This window comes from Dreissena polymorpha, chromosome 8 (genome assembly GCF_020536995.1).
Source record: "Dreissena polymorpha isolate Duluth1 chromosome 8, UMN_Dpol_1.0, whole genome shotgun sequence".
Taxonomy (NCBI): domain Eukaryota; kingdom Metazoa; phylum Mollusca; class Bivalvia; order Myida; family Dreissenidae; genus Dreissena; species Dreissena polymorpha.
Window position 1 is genome coordinate 38,595,969 of NC_068362.1, and position 18,940 is coordinate 38,614,908.

Consider the following 18,940-nt stretch of genomic DNA (forward strand, 5'->3'; position numbering starts at 1 on the left):
TATCTCCCCAACACTAAGCGGACACCATATCCACTACGCCACGGGGACCTCAAGAAGTGTTCATAGATAAAATCAATGCAAGTATCAAAGCATTGAAGAAAGTGTTCAAAGCTTTGAAGAAGGCGGTATTGATGTTATAAAAATGCTCTATTATGGTTATCAATCAGATTTGGACCTTCTGGTCGATCAATTAGTAGGTCAATGTCAAGGTTGCAATGAGGTCAGGAAGGGAGAGAGGGCCATTAATAAAGTACAAAGGCATCATCAATAATATATTATATGAAATAAGTTACTTTGGGTTAACCACATACAGATGCAAGAACAAGTCAATGAACAGATTAACCCTTTGCATGCTGGGAAATTTGTCGTCTGCTAAAATGTCTTCTGCTGAATTTCTAAAATTAGCATTTTCTTCGATTTTTTTCAAAGAACACTATCAGAATAGCAAACAGTTTGGATCCTGATGAGACGCCACGTTCTGTGGCGTCTCATCTGGATCCAAACTGTTTGCAAAGGCCTTTAAAATTCAGCTCCAGCGCTTTAAGGGTTAAAACATTACAAACAAACTGATAGCCCAGTAGCAGCTATAAGCCCCCGGCATCTGTAGATGGGCATAACAAATAAAAATAAAACTTTTTTCAATAAAGGCTAATTAAATATTTGAAAAAGCCAATACAATAAAACAAAAATACTTTAACAAATTTTAAACAATTACAGTAAAATAAATACATAGTGTTTAAAAATCTGAAACCATTATATGCAAACATGTATCTGAAGTCTAAGAAATACAGTGTTTGATCCTGAAAGAAAAGTAAAAAAAAAATATGTGCGCCCTCCACCTACCTGCATGATGGTGTCCGTGTCAGCTAGTGCTTGTTTGGCGAGGTAGCGCTCACGTTTGATCTTCAGAGAGAGGCTTTCTGGGACATCGGGAACCAGGATGTCAATCAGGCGGCAGATACCAAACACCACGTGCTGAAATATGACGATGGAAAATTTGCGGAAAAAAGAAAATAATTCAAAATACAAATTCATAAATACAGTGTTTGAAGTAATATTGACCTAATATACAATGTTCATTTACTGGTCTTTTACACATAGAATACACTTCAACATCGTTATTTTGAAGTCATCGGGACCGTTAAAAAAACTTCGGATTAACGATAATTCAAAATAAACATTTGACAGATGACTTCTTTGATTCTGTAAAATAAAACGTTGTGGAATTCACATGGTTTGGTCACACTGTACTTTTAATAATTGTCATATCTAAAAACGTAAACAAGTCAGATAGCAATAGATTTCTACTTGTTACAAACGGAGGAATAAAACGATTCTTTTTCTTCTTTTTCTATTTTTCTCTAATTACAGAACATATAAAATATCATGAATAGCACATCATACATGTAAATACATATGAATACATTTACGGAAATTAATAAAAAAATTTTTTAATAAGACGCGATGTCTCTCTGCACACCAGCGTTAGCAGCACTAAACTGGACGCGTGTAACATATTTCTCCTTTGTCAAGGACATTGAAGAACTCACTTGTGCCCGTGTTTTGCTCGCCTTACGTCGTTGATGCATGTGGTCACACGTTGATTAGATATCATGTTCATTCTTGTGTTGTCTGCCTCGTCGTCGACTTTTGACGACATTATAAAATTTACATGCTACGCGCAAACAACAAAGGTGTAATTATCGGCTTTTGACGCGCAACGCGCAGACGACATAGGTGTGAAATTACGCTCAGTGTTTTGCAGTTTTGACTTCGGATTAAAGATTGATAATAAGGTGCGAATTAATAGTGTTGGGACCGACAGAATCACTTCGAATTAACGATTTCTTCGGTTTGACGAAGTTCGGATAAACGATGAAATTTTACATTGAACAAAGAAGAACCACATTCAGGACCCGAAAAATACTTCGAAATAACGGTGACTGCGGATTATCGGTGTTCGAAATAACGGTGTTGAAGTGTACTTTAAAACAATATGAGCCTCATTCTGGGAAAACTGGGCTTAATGCATGTGCGTAAAAAGTCGTCCCAGACTGGTATATTACATTTCTTGAAAAATGCTCATTTTTTCAGTATATTCGGTAATAAAATTTCGGGATATGAAATCGAAAGTACATCGCGAAAATATGTGACTTATGATATACACACTATTAATAACGCAAGAAGATCATTTTATATATAAAACAAATACAACTCGCTACGCGTGCACATTTTGCATTCCTGGGTTTAGCATGTGACGATGATGATCAATCTACTTGCATTATTTTTAGTTAACTGGTACACATACCCAGTACAATTTTATTACAGAATATATGAAAATATGAAAACTTAACAACTTTTTTCAAGTAATGTTATTTACCAGTCGTGGTATTTTAATCAATATACACTAATAATTGTAAAACAACATGTCATTTAAGAACTTATCTTTTTTCGTCATTCATAGTTGACGGTCCCTTTTAAGGTCTGTTCTTAACCCTTTCAGTGCGGGAACCGAATTTTGAAGGCCTTTGCAAACAGTTTGGATCCAGATGAGACGCCACAGAACGTGGCGTCTCATCAGGATCCAAACTGTTTGCTATTCTGATAGTATTCTTTGAAAAAAAATAGAAGAAAATGCTGATTTTAGAAATTCTTCAGACGACATTTTAGCAGACGACAAATTTCCCAGCATGCAAAGGGTTAATGAAAATCCAGTTAAGGCACACAAGTGCCATCCCTGATTGGCCTGTACGGACTACACAGGCTAATCTGAGATGACACTTTATATACATGCATTAAGCCCAGTTGTCCAAGAATGTGGCTCACATTTTAAGTGCTAACAAAGATTTGAGGCACATAGAGTGGAATGAACACAACTGGGTACCTCAAAAGCGATGACGAAGGCAAGACGGACAGCCAATAAATGCCAGAAAAACATGGTGTAGTTGCCTTCATTGTCTCGGAATCCCTTGTACCTGGAAATACAACACAGAACAATTGCAAATGAGCCTAATTCTGGGAAAGATGAGCTTAATGCATATGCCTGAAGTGTTGTGCCAGATTAACCAGGGACAAACTTTCCAATTTTTTGGATTTTTCTGTTTTTAGGCAGTCTCTTCTAAAAGAAAATCCAGTTAAGGCAGAATGTTTTGTCCTTGATTAGTCTGTGCAGACTGCACGTGATAATCTAGGAAAACACTTAACTCAACACTTAACTCAACACTTAACTCAACACTTAACTTACATGAATTAAGACCATTTTTCTAGAACTAGGCTCAAATAATTATATCAAGATGTAATCACTTTAAAATCAAGATTACTTCAAATAATAGCTGAATTACTTTGAGCGAAACACTGCGTAACATAATAAAAAGCTTTCAGTGAAAAACATATCCAAGGTTCGTAATATTGTCTTAACAAATGTCAATAGTTCTTCTTGTATTCAAAATGTGAACAAACAAGGATTAAGTATGACTTTGTTTTTGTTTTGTTTTTTTAAATACATGCTTTACCAGAGTTCAAAGAATGAATACGCTTGTTCCAGTGTGTTCATGGATTCTATTCGGGACCATGGTAGAGGTGAGGTTGGTGTGACTACTTAAATAAATGACTAAGGGTCCCATTAGGGGCCATGACCAAGGTGCAGTTTATTTGAGTGATTATCACATAAAAGACCCTGGTGTGGGTAAAATTGGAGTAACATACCTGCATGGCTGACTGAGGGTCCCATTAGGGGCCATTGCCAGTGTGAAGTTTGTGTACCCCTCCAGGTTCCAGTTATACTGATACTGGTAGAGCAATCTAGGTAGGAACTCTGATGTAAATGCAATCAAGAATGCCTGCAAACACATAGGGGCGAATAGATGTGCTGGTGGATAAAAAGTATTAACAAGTTAGGGATAATATATAACAGTAGATGCATCTCCATTAAATTTTATTGTATTACTTTGTCATATAAATTGGTCCTCATGAAACACAAATAGATTTAAATGAACTATGTTAATTGATAAATGATATATGTTAAGCAAAATGCTGCTTTCAATAAATTCTGATGCCTTTGGTGAAAGAAGCCTTGTCCATCCATTTCCATTTATAAGGCCTATTGGAATAAGTCATTTGCCAAACTAAGGGAAATATTAAAATGATGTCAGGTGATGAAAATGTACTGAAAGTTGGAGCATACATACAGAAACAATGTGTACAGACACAAGACTGGTTCCTACATTACTAATGACAGCTATCTGAGCCAGTCCATCCATAATGGAGAACCAGACACCAATGTCCTGCGCTCGGTCAGCCACCGGTCTGCGGGTTTCACTGACAAACTTTTGGGCATCGAGTCGTATCTCCACCCAGTTATTGAGGAGAGCAAACAAGGGAGCCAACGGAAAGGCTGCCACAAAGATTGTAATGAACCCAAACTGCAAAACTGCAACAAAGAGAGGGGTAATGAGTGTTTGAAGAAATTTTGACCAAAGAAATCTTAGAATTTAAGAAATAAAACTTTAAACAACATCAAATATAACTGTTCCCAAACATTTTGAGGGGGCTAAAACCCACCCATTTTAAGGCTACAACCCACCCATTTCAAAGCTTCAACCCACCCATTTCAAGGTACTCTGCAAACAGTCCCTCATTCTCTATCAGCTGGTAATCTTCCTCCCAACGTGACTGGACGCGAGATTTGTCCACCTTGATCTTCATACGATGAAAGAATGCCTTCACCTTCCTGAAACACACAAGAATCAATAGTTGAGCCTTGTTCCGAGAAAACTGGGCTTAATGAATGAGCGTAAAGTGTAGTCCAAGATTAGTGCAGTCCGCACAAGCTCATCAAGGCTGAAACTTTCTGCTTTTATTGAAATTCTTGTTTGAATGAAGTATCTTCTAAACAAACATCCAGTTCAGGCAAAAAGTATCCTCACTGATAAGCCTGTGCAAACTGCACATTTGGTCAATATATGAGACCTCAACTCTATCGCACAATATAATACAACTTGGTACATTGTACAATTTAAACACTCTGTCTCAACTCACAAATGGTTTACATTGTAAAAAGCATTTTCATTTGTTCAGTCAAATTTTGACAAGCAATTTCATTGGTCGAATTTATTCACTAGGTTAACGAATGTTACACATTGTAACAATCATTTTATTTTGTCAAATTGAGAAATGGTACATGATGCAACAATCATTTTGATTGTTCAATATATAAACTGTGAAGTAGCTTACGGTACGATGATTTCCTGTGCGTTGTTGATCATTTGCTTGCCAATCATAATGACTGCCAACTGTTGGGCTAACTCCACCAGGCAGCCCCCATTGTTACACTGTCAACAAACATGCAATATAGTTGAGAAATAATGTTCCATTTAGTTAAGTTTGTCTTCTAATATTGAAATAATTATTACATGTCCTTTTCCTGATTTAGTTTGTGTTGACTGTTGTGCATGTTTAAGTAAATAATTAATTTAACTTCATGTTCTAAGTGAGTAAAACCTGTCTACACCCGAATTTTGCTCAGAAACGACTTCCCTCGAATTAAAAATACAACAAAAGCAGACAGATTTTTCACTGATTAACCCTCATGCATTCAGCCCAATTTTCAAAGGATTCTCAAATGTACTTACATCCTCACTCCTCAGGCCAAAGAATGTAGTGTAGTGGCCAGGGTAACCAACAAACCTTGAAATAGAAGAAACTTTGTATGAGCCTTATTCTTCATAAACTTGGCTTAAGTCTGTGCAAACTTCACAGGCTATGTAGGAACAACACTTTCTGCTTTTATAGAATTTTTCCTTTATAGGATTTCTCTTCTAAGCAAAATCTAATATAGCGGAAGTGCTGTTCCTGATAAGCATGTGTGGCCTACACAGGCTAATCTTGACAACGTTTTACGCACATGCATTAAGCCCAGTTTACCTAGAGAACGGCTCATATAATTTTAGTAGAAGGTTATTACAACACTTGTGTCGATGGGGAACTGATGCCCACACATTAAACTTTTTTCTCAAAACTAGCTTTTTGTGGTCAGATTAATTTTGTCTTTTGACCTCTTAATGTGACCTTGACATGTGAGATAAACAAGAAATACACAAGACACTTTGTCTGCTCATGGTTGTCATTTGTGGTCAGTTGTTTTTAAATTGCATGATGAATGACAAAGTTATAGCATAGACAAGGAAGGCATTATATGGCCAAATCAGACCTTAGACCTTGACCTCTGATGTAAGAAACAGGTTTTGTACACACAAAAAACGCCATCTCATGGTGGCCATTTGTTGTAATTAACTTTAAAATAGCATGATGAATGCCAAATTTACAGTCATGACAAGCTGTTTAATAGCTAAATATGACCTTTAAAATGTGTGGCCTTGACCTTAGAGGTAGTCAGTAGGTTGTTACATGTGACATGTTGTCTCATGATGGTTTACATTTGCTCCAAGTAATTTCAAAATCCATCAATATATGGAAAAAATTTGGCTGGGACAGGAATTTTGAAGTTTTTTTGTGGCAAAATTTGACCTTTCACCTCTACATGACCTGGATGTTTAAGGTTGATAGATGGGTGTTACACACAGCACATTGTCTAATGATGGTGGACATTTGGTCAAAGCTAACTCAAAATCCATCAATTATATGGCAAAGTTATGCATGAGACAAAATTTTAACAATGACACACAGACAGGCAGACAAAAACTGTGACTTCTCCATGCCGCTTTCTTTGAAGGAAGGAATACAAAATATATCTATATGGTTATCTAAACTTAATGTTCAACTGCAAAAATATTAATGCTCTATTTACAGGGGTGCAATACCTTGTGACATTCAGTACTGAATTACATTTTTACTTTTTTACAGAAAAAAAAATGCTGAAACGTTTTAATAAACATGCTCTTCCAAATACTTGTCCTTGCACAAACATGCTTTATCTACTTACTTGCCCTTGAAACAAAACTATCTTCCTACTTACTTGCAATAGACCAAACATTTTCCTAATTACTTGCCCTTGAAACTACACTCTATCTACTTACTTGCCCTTGAAAAAAAGCTCCACTTTCTTACTTGCCATGACCCAACACTCTTCCTATTTACTTGCCTTTGAACTAACATTCTCTTCCTACTTACTCCCCCTCAAACTAACATGCTCTTCCTACTTACTTGCCCTTGAACCAACACTCTTCCTACTTACTTGCCCTTGAACCAACATGCTCTTCCTACTTATAAGACCTTGAACTAACACACATTTCTAACTAACTTGCCCTTGCACAAATACTCTCTTCTAAATTATTAGCCCTTGATCTAACACTCTTCCTACTTACTTGCCCTTTAACTAAAACGCGCTTCCAACTTACATGCCCTTGAACTAACATGGTCTTTCTTCTTATTTGCCCATTCATAAACAGGCTCTACCTTCTTTCTTATCCTAACTAACACCCTCTTTCTACTTATTCGCACTAGAACCAACACTCTTCCTTCTTATTTGCCCTTAAACAAACATGCTCTTCCTACTTACTTTCCCTTGAAGAAAGCTATGTAGATGATGGATGAGTAGAAGTTGACAAACTGGAAGAGGAACACCTTGAAGGTCAGCTGGTCTTCAAACTCTGTCTGGGTACGGTGCATCTCTATAGCAACAAGAGAGAGAATGTACTTAATATTTTTAGTTAACCCTTTGCATGCTGGGAAATTTGTCGTCTGCTAAAATGTCGTCTGCAGAATTTCTAAAATTAGCATTTTCTTCAATTTTTTTCAAAGAATACTATCAGAATAGCAAACAGTTTGGATCCTGATGAGACGCCATGTTCTGTGGCGTCTCATCTGGATCCAAACTGTTTGCAAAGGCCTTTAAAATTCAGCTCCAGCGCTTTAAGGGTTAAGTTACTGCCCTCTTGTAGACTAACATTCTAATTATGTAATTACTTCCCTTTAGTAGTTATTTCTCTTTAGTAGTAACTTCCCTTTAATAAAGTTACTTCCAATTAATTAAGTTACTTCCCTTGTACATTCATACTCCGACTGGAGGCAATCCATCTCTTAGCAATAAGAGATAAGCATTGCCTATTGTTTGGGGATAATTTGGGCTTCCTTCTTGGAAAAACTGGGCTTAATACATGTGCAAAAAGAGTCACCCCAGATTAGCCTGTCTGAACAAGCTTATCTGGGACAACACTTTCTGTCTTCACAGAATATTTTAGATACCGTAAAACGCTGTGTATAACGCGCACTTTTTTTTACCCCAAAATGTAATTTTAAAAACTTGATGCGCATTATACACCACAACAGTCATGCCAAGAGATTTTTTCCTACGATACAGAATTTTTTCCCCGATTTTTTGCTCCAAAAATTTTTCTTCCCAATTTTTTTGCTTCAAAAAGTAGATGCGCGTTATACACAGCGTTTTACGGTATTATATTAAAGTAAGTCTCTTCTTAACAAAAATCCTTTATTGGCCAAAAAGTTGTCTAATGTCCTCTCTGATTAGCCTGTGCAGCTGCACAGGCTAATTGTGACAAAACATCATGCACATGCATTTAGCCATGTTTTCCAGGAATGTGAATGGTAAGAATTCAGTATCTAAATATGACAACATTCATTGAATGAAGTTTATTTTAAAAAGTATGTATGCAAAATGTATTGAATTCATGTATCATAGCATTTCAAGAAGATGACAATGAGGTAAACTATTATTTATTTATCAATTTACTTATATTAATAAAACATTATTATGCTCATACATTTATGCGTAAGAAAAACCCAGGTTCAATTAAAATAAATGTCTTAACAAGTGACAAAATTGTCACAAAACCAGGTTTTCATTGTGAAAAAAAATCTGATAAAGGGAGACAACTCAAACTGAACTTTTAAAATGAACAAACAAAATTAACCCCCTTTGTAAGTTTGTTTTAAAATAAATCTATTTTTAGTCGTGGCGACCTTGACATTGGAGATATTGATGTGATTCTTTCGTGCGACACACCGTCCCATGATGGTGAACAAATGTGCCATATGATTTTAAAATCTCATAATGAATGACATAGTTATAGCCCAGACAAGCTCATTTATGGCCATTTTTTACCTTTGAACTCAAAGTGTGACCTTGACCTTGGAGATATTGACGTAATTTTTTCGCGCGACACACCGTCTAATGATGGTTAACAAATGTGCCAAATGATTTTAAAATCTCACAATGAACGACAAAGTTATGGCCCGGACAAGCTTGTTCCGCCCGCCCGCCAGCCCGCCCGCATTCGCCAATCTAATAACCAGTTTTTTCCTTCGGAAAACCTCAGGTTAATAAAAACAAAATTAAGAATGAAAATATAAACGCTACTTACTATTTTCGTTGCCAGTTTTTTTTTGCACACAGAAGATAAAAATGCAAAAGCTAAAGTTCCCACCCTATTATGTCAGTTTCGATGCCAGTTTATTGCACACCCAAAATAAAAATGCATAACTATATTACCGACCCCATTGTGTCATGTATAATGCCAGTTTTTCATACACTTAACCCAGTGTCATGATGTATATCAACTCCACATAATCATAATCAAAGCAATTTGCTAACCAAAGATAAATGCAAAACTGAAGTACCCACCCCATAATGTCATTTTCAGTGCCAACTTTTCATACACTTATCCCGGGGCAATTATGCATATCAATGCTCCACATAATCATAATCAAGGCCAGTTTTTAGAGGACCAAGGATAAAAATGCAAACTAAAGTACCCATCCCGTTGTGTAATTTTCAAAGCGAGTTTTTCATACACTTGCCCCAGGGCCTAGACGTATATAAACTCCAAATGATCATCATCACGGTCAGTTTTTTTGCAGACCCCAGATTAAAATACAAAACAAAAGTACTCACCCCATTGTGTCATTTTCAATGCCAGTTTTTCATACACTCGCCCCAGGGCCATAATGCATAAAAGGTTGACGATAGCCGACGAGAAAGAGGCTATTAGCTGGGCCCGTGGACGTGTGCTAGCGTGTTGAAAAAGTGGTATGCTGACCAGCACTCTGTACATGATCACTGCGACGATGAATATCATCACTAGAGTCATCTGAAATATCCCAGCAACAATTAATATCATCACAAGCATCATCTGAAATATCACAGCAACAATCATTATCATCAGTAGTATCATCTGAAATATGACAGCAACAATCAATATCACAACTAGTGTCCACTGAAATATCACAGCAACAATCAATATCATCAAAAGTGTCAAGTGAAATATCACAGCCACAATCAATATCATCACAAGTGTCATATATCACAGAAACAAGAGATGTGTTCGTCAGAAACACCATGCCCCCTTTTGCGCCGCTTTGATTTTTTTTTTTACCTTTGACCTTGAAGGATGACCTTGACCTTGAACTTCCACCAATCAAAATGTGCAGCTTCATGAGATACACATGCATGCCAAATATCAAGTTGCTATCTTTAATAATATTGTAAAAGTTATGGCCAACGTTAAAGTTTTTTTTTGGACAGACGGACAGACTGACAGACTGACATACTGAGTGACAGTTCAACTGCTATATGCCATCCTACCGGGGGCATACAAATCAATATCATCACTAGCTTTATATGAAATACAGCAACACACTACTATTAAAGCCTAGTTACGTAAAGTTAATATTGTTCAACAGAGATCATGTATGATAAACTTAATGTGATTAAATCAAAATCTTGTATGATAACTCAATTTAATTCAATACCTATATTGTATGGTTAACTTAATGCAGTTGAATAGAGATCTTTACTGATAAACTAAATGTGGTTGAATATAGATCTTTACTGATAAACTAAATGTGGTTGAATATAGATCTTAACTGATAAACTAAATGTGGTTGAATATAGATCTTAACTGATAAACTAAATGTGGTTGAATATAGATCTTAACTGATAAACTAAATGTGGTTGAATAGCGATCTTTACTGATAAACTAAATGTGGTTGAATAGCGATCTTTACTGATACACTTAATGGGGTTGAGTAGAGATCTTTACTGATACACTTAATGGGGTTGAGTAGAGATCTTTACTGATAAACTTAATGTAGTTGAATAGCGATCTTTACTGATAAACTTAATGTTGTTTAATAGAGATATTTACTGATAAACTTAATGTTGTTTAATAGAGATATTTACTAATAAACTTAATGTAGTTGAATAGAGATCTTTACTGATAAACTTAATGTTGTTTAATAGAGATATTTACTGATAAACTTAATGTAGTTGAATAGAGATCTTTACTGATAAACTTAATGTTGTTTAATAGAGATATTTACTGATAAACTTAATGTGGTTGAATAAAGATCTTTACTAATGAACCTAATGTTGTTGAAAAGAGATTTTTACTGATAAACTTAATGTTGTTGAATAGCAGTGTTCATTCTAGAAATCGAAAAGTAGGGGGGAATTTCCCCCCTCACTTTGAAAAATAGGGGGGATTTTTCACAAATGGGGGGGAATTGATCAAGTACCATTTATATGTTTTCATTTTCGTTTTAATGTTTATTTTTTTTAACTTCTACATTACTTAAAACAGTCAAGTCAGTGAAATACCATTGTAACTGCTGTTAAATATAACTGCAATTTTCTCGCACACATGCTGCAGATGTGCGCGATCTTTGAAAAAATAGCGCGAATCGCGCAATCGCGCGGTCTAGAAAGAACACTGGAATAGAGATCTTTACTGATAAACTTAATGTTGTTAAATAGAGATCTTGTATGATAAACTTAATGTGGTTGAATAGAGATCTTGTATGATAAACTTAATGTGGTTGAATAGAGATCTTTACTAATAAACTTTATGATGTTGAATAGAGATCTTTACTGATAAACTTAATGTTGGCTGAAGAGACTTTAACTGATAAACTCAATGTTGTTAAATAGAGATCTTTACTGATAAACTTAAGGTTGTTGCATTGAGATCTTTACTGATAAACTTTATGTTGTTGAATAGAGATTTTTACTGATAAACATGATATTGTTGAATATAGATCTTTGCTGACAAACTTAATGTTGTTGAATAGAGATCTTTACTGATAAACTTAATGTTGGCTGAAGAGACTTTAACTGATAAACTCAATGTTGTTAAATAGAGATCTTTGCTGACAAACTTAATGTTGTTGAATATAGATCTTTGCTGATAAACTTAATGTTGTTAAATATAGATCTTTACTGATAAACTTAATATTGTTGAACAGAGATCTTGTATGTTAAACTTAATGTTGTTGAAAACAGATCTTGTATGATAAACTTCATTTTGTTGAAACAGATCATGTATGATAAAATAAATGTTGTTCAAAACAATATAAAGAAGTGAAACTCCAGCTGCTGGAGCAGTATTGAATTTTCATTAAAAACAATTAGTTGGCCCTTTATTTAAGGCAAGTGACCGATTGCCCAAACAGTACAAAACAGCACAATACAGCACAATACAAAGCAACATAAACACAAAATATGAATAAAGCTGGGGTCACCGCCTTGGAACGGTCAATAAAACATGCTTGATAAACTTAATTGAGTTGCATAGAGATATTGTATGGTACACTAAGTGTTGTTGAATAGGCTTCTTGTTAAATAATTTAGTGTTGTTGACAAGAAATATTGTATAATAAACATTATATTAATGAATAGATCTCTTGTCTGATAAACTTAATGTTGTTAAGTAGAAATCTGGTATAATCAACTGATTTATATTCTATACCAAACTACATATAATAGACTTTGTGTTTTTCAATACCAAACTTGTATAATAAACTTAATATTTTTCAATACCAAACTTGTATTATTAACTGAATCTTGTTCAATATCAAACTTGTATAATACACTAAATCTTGTTTAATACCAAACTTGTTAAATATACTTTATCTTGTTCAATACCAAAATTTGAATAATAAACTTAATGTTTATTCTATACCACACTTGTGAATAAACTTAATCTTGTTCAATACCAAAATTATATTATAAACTTAATCTTGTTTAATACCAATATTGTATAAGAAATTTAATCTTGTTCAATACCTATTTTGTATAATCAATTTAATGCTGTTGAAAGCATTGTTGATAGACTTAAATTTTATCACCAGATGAAAACATGTCATGCAGCAATGTTAAGGTAGCTTGATCCACTGCTTATTTAGGACCTGTCACAACATGGTCAGAGTTGAACGCAACTTTTCAAAATTCAACAGAAGCTAAAAAAGGAAGCAGATTTTAAGAGTCATTTACTTGTTTATAAATGTACCTCCGAAGCGCGGCAGCACCAAAGATAACCAGCTGACCAACTCACCATGATGATAATGACAGCAATTCCAGACAGGATTCTGGGAAGGCGTTTGCGTGGTGGAAAGTACGGCTCCTTGACACGGGTGATCGGGTTCTCCTCGTATGTGGGAGCCTTGGCTGCGTACTCAGGACGCGGTCGCTCCTGTGAAATACCACGGGAACTGTGAAATATCATGGGAACTGTGAAATACCACGGGAACTTGAAATACCACGGGAACTGTGAAATACCACGGGAACTGTTGTGTTAGCAATGAGACTCCATCTTTGAATACCACGGGCGATGTGCAATACCACGGGAACTGTTGTGTTAGCAATGAGACTCCATCTTTGAATACCACGGGCGATGTGCAATACCACGGGAACTGTTGTGTTATGAATGAGTTTACTCTGAGAAAATGGGGCTTAACGTCTAGACTGAACTTTTACAAACAAAATACTTTCTTTAAAAACAAAATACCATGGGAAGTACGGTGTAAGATATGAGCCTCCCTTTATGAATATGGGACGTAATGCATGTGCATAAAGTGTGGATCCAGATTAGCAAGTGCAGTCCCCACAGGCTAATAAGGGACGAAACTATCTTCCTAAACTGAATTTTTACAAAGAAGAGACTTCCTTAAAACAAAAAATACCATAAAAGTGTCATGAACAACTATTATATCAAACCATCTGTTTATAAATATTTGAATTTGTTAAAAACGGAGGATAAAATGGAACTTATTAATCTGTCACTGTTTGTCAAAAACGCGCTATCTATACGATCAAGACTGATAAATGATATGTCATAATATATTCATCTCCTGTATACTTATAATGTATGTAATATATTACCAACTGCATTTGTAACAATCTTATTTTAAAAACCACGAGTTTTGCTTTCTGTGGTTTTTGTGTGTATCTAACATATTTTTTCTGCTTATTTATTTTTGTATAAAATTACATGACAATATATATGTGCGATTGTATATATATAGACGATGTACTTTGTTTAAGTCTTGAATAAAAAATCTGTCTGTCTGTCTGTCTGTCTGTCATCCCACATTTGTCTATGCGTTCTGCACAGATTAATCTGGGACCACACTTAATGTACATGCATAAAGCCCCATTTTCCCAGATAGAGGCTCAAATGTAGAGTGTTGAAGTGAAAAACTATTTACAAAGATTAAAATTTAAAAATTGGAATTGCACAGGATTGGCTTCATTTTTGTTTTAATAAAATAACTTACTCTATATAGGACTTGATAGGTGCTGTAATTTATTGGAGGAATGGTGCATAAGAATATTTTTTTGGACGTTTCAATCTTGTATACTACTCGTATACTGACACAGTGGTTGTAGTAAGACAACAAAATTTAATTAATTTAAAAAAAACACAATGATCCCAACAATACCACATTAAATCCCACAATTACTCATTCAAGTAAAGGGCCCATCTATAAGTACTGAACCTCATACAGAACATAACTAATGACTTAAGTAGTAACTTCCTTTTAGTTGAGTAACATCCCTAATGAAGAAACTTTCCTTAAGTAGTAACTTAAATTTAGCAAAGTTGCAATCTTTTAATTTCCCTTGTGTAGTAACTTCCCATTTGTAGAGTAACTTTCCTTAAGTAGTTATTTCCCTTTAGTAGTTAAAAATAGTTCCCTTTGGTAGTTGTCTCCCTTAAGTGTTTATTTCCCTTCAGTAGGTACTCCCCTTTAATAGTTACATACCTTAAGTAGTTATTTCCCTTTAGTAGTTACTTCCCTTTGTAGTCATTCTTCTTTAGAAGTTACTTCCCTAATGTACAGTAACATCCCTTCAGTAGTTACTCTCCTTAAGTAGTTATTTCCCTTCAGTGGTTTCTTCCCTTTCGTAGAGTAACATTCCATTTGTAGTTACTTCCTTTTGGTAAAGTAACATTCCTTAAGTAGTTACCTCCCTCCAGTTGTTATTTCCCTTTAGTTATTAATTCCTTTCAGTCAAGTAATTAGCATTCCTTTAGTAGTAGCTTCCCTTAAGTAAAATTTAAAAATTAAACGAGACTTACCTTGGTTAAGTTGACGTTTAATTTCAATTCTATGAGTTATAGAATTGATGGAGGGCTTAAATGAGATATGTTGCGCATGCGCAAAGCAGTTTCCAAAACCCGATGTTTCTCACATTATTATAAAAAATTAACAGTTTAAAATGAAAGTAATGTTTTGAACAATATCGTCAAATTTTCATATTTGAAACTTCCTTGAAGTTGGTTTGCAGGGAGGGTGGGTGGATTTAAGCCCTCCATCAATTCTATAACTCATAGAATTGAAATTAAACGTCAACTAAACCAAGGTAAGTCTCGTTTAATTTTTAAATTCTATTTCGTCTAAAGAATTTCTGTCGTTCTTAAATGAGATTTCAAAGCAATAATGTGATAAACAACGGCATACCTTGTTTCCTATTAATCAGCATTCTTTATCCCAAGACACCATCTTGAAATTTATCTGTGCTTTGTATCTTCTTACAATAGAACTTTGCAAAAGTTCTTTCATTTGACCACCCTGCTTTGTCAAGAATTGTTGATATTGGTACATGATTTGCATGAGCAGTAGACACTGCTGCACTCCTTACACTATGAGCTCCGAATTCCTGAACATCGATTCCAGCTCTCGTCATGATAACGCGAATCCATCGTGATATGGTGTCCTTACTGACTGCATCGTAAGGCTTAACATAACTAATAAACAACTGTTTACAACCATTGGCGTTTTCTTGCACTTCTTGTGCGACACAAATACTCTTTTAAAACGGTAAATACACATAGTCTCCTATCTGGAGGTTAGGCCTTTAAAGTCATAAATGAAACATTATAGTTAGGCCTGTTTTGTTTCAACAAACTAGAGAACTGAACATTAAATTCATTTCTTAACTTCTTTATATTTTCAACAGTTAAAAAACGCAACGACTGAACTCGTGCAGCATTCGTTAAGGCAACAAGCATTGCAAGCTTCATAGTTAAGTCCTTTAATTTTAAGTGTTTTACTGGTGAAAGTTTTCTCAAATATTTAAGCACAGGTTGAACATCCCATATAGCTGTATATTTTGGTTGAGGTGGCTTCAATGTGAAAATTCCTTTCATGTATCGTATTATAAGAGGATGTGATCCGATTCTGAATCCCTCATAATCAATACCAAGAGAAGACAATGCACCTCTGGCTGTATTTAAACTGTCATAACCAAGTCCATTGTTAAACTGTTCAGTTAGAAATTCAATCACTTGTGCCACATTTGGAGAAAATTTATTGATTTGCCTTTCACTACAGTAACAAAACCATCTTAATATGAATACCTGGTACTGTTTCTTTGTTCCTCTTTTCCAGGAACACATAAGTATGTTGGTAGACTGTTCTGAAATACCTTGTTTTCTAAAACTTTCCCGGACACTTTGCATACAATCAGCTTGAGTTTTTTCCACAGTGGATGTTCCTTGTCTTGATATGGAAGTTGAAGTAACTTGTGCCGTTTTAGGATTATAATTGGTATATCCACCAAAATTTCCATCAACCGTAGGAACCAGGTCTGAGTTGGCCATAACGGTGCGATCACAATGCCTGTTGCCTGATCCTGTCTGACTTTCTGGATGCATCTTCCCAACAAACTGAAAGGAGGGAATAAATAAACACAATTCCATGTGTTCCAATTACAAGAAAATGCATCTATGAATTGTGCTTCTGGGTCAGGTTTCCAGGAACAGTAACAGGATGTTTGAGCATTTAACCTGGTTGCGAACAGGTCAATGTCTGGTTTTCCCCATATATTACATATATTTGCAAAAATTTTGGAATGTAATTTCCATTCCAATTTATCATTAAAACTTCTGGAAGCTATGTCTGCTTCACAATTTAATGACCCTGCAATATGGGAACATGTTAACAATATGTTGTTTTCAATACACCAATTCCAAATTTGAACAGCTATTAAATTGCATTCTTCAGATTTAATACCACCCATATTTGTGATGTAGCTTACTGCTGTGGAATTATCAGAAAAAACTTGAACACTTTTATCTTTAAATTGGATCGTAAACGACTTCAAACCGAACAGGATTGCTTTTAACTCCAGGCTGTTTATGTGAAATTGCCTTTCTGTGTCTGACCATCTACCACCAATATGTACACCTTCGCAAACTGCACCCCTGCCTTCTAGAGATGCATCAGTATAGAGCCTTATATCTGAATTTTTTCTTAAGATTGTTCGTTTTTGTTTATGTAATTCCTGTATCCACCACATTATATCCTGTTTCATACACTCTGATATGAACATTAAAGCATTGTAATTACCCTGGTTTCGTTTCAGTGATAGTATTTTGGCTTTTTCTAAGCTTCTATAATGCAACTTGCCATATTCAACAGCTGAAAAACAAATTTTTTAAATAAAATTCATTTTAATTATTAAATACTTACCTGTTATCGTATGCTTATACTTTCCAAGGGGAAATAACTCATCCGGAATTTTAACTGGGAATCCGCCACCTCAATACCGTAATACAGGCCAGGTTAAACATAGTGCAATGCAACCTAGCCAAAAATCGGTAACCAACCCTCAATATTCTTTCAATATATATACAAAAATATTAATCGAATAGCGGGGTGGGAGGTGGGACTTACCGATAACAGGTAAGTATTTAATAATTAAAATGAATTTTATTTAAAAAATTTGTTTTAATGTCATAAATACTGACCTGTTATCGTATGCTGATTTTGCAGCTGCGGTGGGAAGGTTCGTATATATTTTCCCAACACAGTAGAACCCATAAACAGGGTTATCAGCTAATGATATCAAGTAATCTTCGTTAAAACGGTATTAGTTATGACTTCTCGGACAGAGTAATATGTCTATGTCGTAAAGAAGACACTACCGTTAGTGAAACCACAACAAGCCCAAACGTATACAAATTGTATTGTTTGCACTTCAGAAAACGAAGATAAAAAGATGACAAGGTGGTCGGATTCCTCCAGTAAACAGCTTAGAGCACGTCAAAAAATGGGGTGTGATTAATATATGCCCACAAAACAGACAGAGCTCTTAATTCATGCGGTCAGATCCTAAAAAGGAATGAATCCTTAGATAGGATAAGATTAACTTTCCTTAGTCGAGGTCTAACCCCGAGAAATAGAAGCTGCAGACACATCTCCCCCCCCCTTTTTGGGGGAAATGAAGAGTGTCTTTGAGAACCTCGAATGGACTTCTGACTAACACTGCTGAGATAGAACTTCAAAGCCCTGATTGCCCAAAAAAGTTTATCCTCATCTTCATGACTACCAGTTTAAGAAAACTTGGAAACTTGAAGGTAGAAGCCATATAGAGGGCTTGATATTAAGCAAGGAATCCGGGCTGACACAACAAAGTGAAAACGACAATAGATCCAACTGGAATTGGTCGTATTCAACAGAAAAAGCATGAATTTCACTTCTCCGTATGGTAAAAGCCATAATAAGAAGGAAAACCATCTTAAAATTATATTGGAACTGTTAATAAGCCTGATGAAAAAGGTTCATAGGGAGCTCATTAAGCATCCCAACATGTTACACAAGTCAAAACCGCTTAAGAAGGTAAAGGAACGAAAAACATAGTGTTGACGTTCCATAGTTTGGATCAGTTCCAAAATAGGTAAGA

The 18,940-nt window shown here is 35.2% G+C and overlaps 1 protein-coding gene across 1 annotated transcript in view; it reads right to left on the minus strand.

Moving 5' to 3' along the window:
- Positions 1 to 547: 547 nt before the first annotated feature.
- The window catches only part of LOC127840455 (anoctamin-7-like), an 81,230-nt gene continuing 62,837 nt past the window's right edge, over positions 548 to 18,940 (minus strand). Inside the window, exons 12-22 of the mRNA XM_052368873.1 lie at positions 13,305 to 13,442; positions 9,869 to 10,064; positions 7,517 to 7,628; positions 5,631 to 5,685; positions 5,233 to 5,330; positions 4,605 to 4,729; positions 4,224 to 4,429; positions 3,706 to 3,839; positions 2,885 to 2,975; positions 844 to 975; positions 548 to 601 (exon numbers count right to left, since the gene is read on the minus strand). Of these exons, the coding sequence (XP_052224833.1) occupies positions 548 to 601; positions 844 to 975; positions 2,885 to 2,975; positions 3,706 to 3,839; positions 4,224 to 4,429; positions 4,605 to 4,729; positions 5,233 to 5,330; positions 5,631 to 5,685; positions 7,517 to 7,628; positions 9,869 to 10,064; positions 13,305 to 13,442 (1,341 nt within the window). The remainder of the gene's footprint in view (positions 602 to 843; positions 976 to 2,884; positions 2,976 to 3,705; positions 3,840 to 4,223; positions 4,430 to 4,604; positions 4,730 to 5,232; positions 5,331 to 5,630; positions 5,686 to 7,516; positions 7,629 to 9,868; positions 10,065 to 13,304; positions 13,443 to 18,940) is intronic.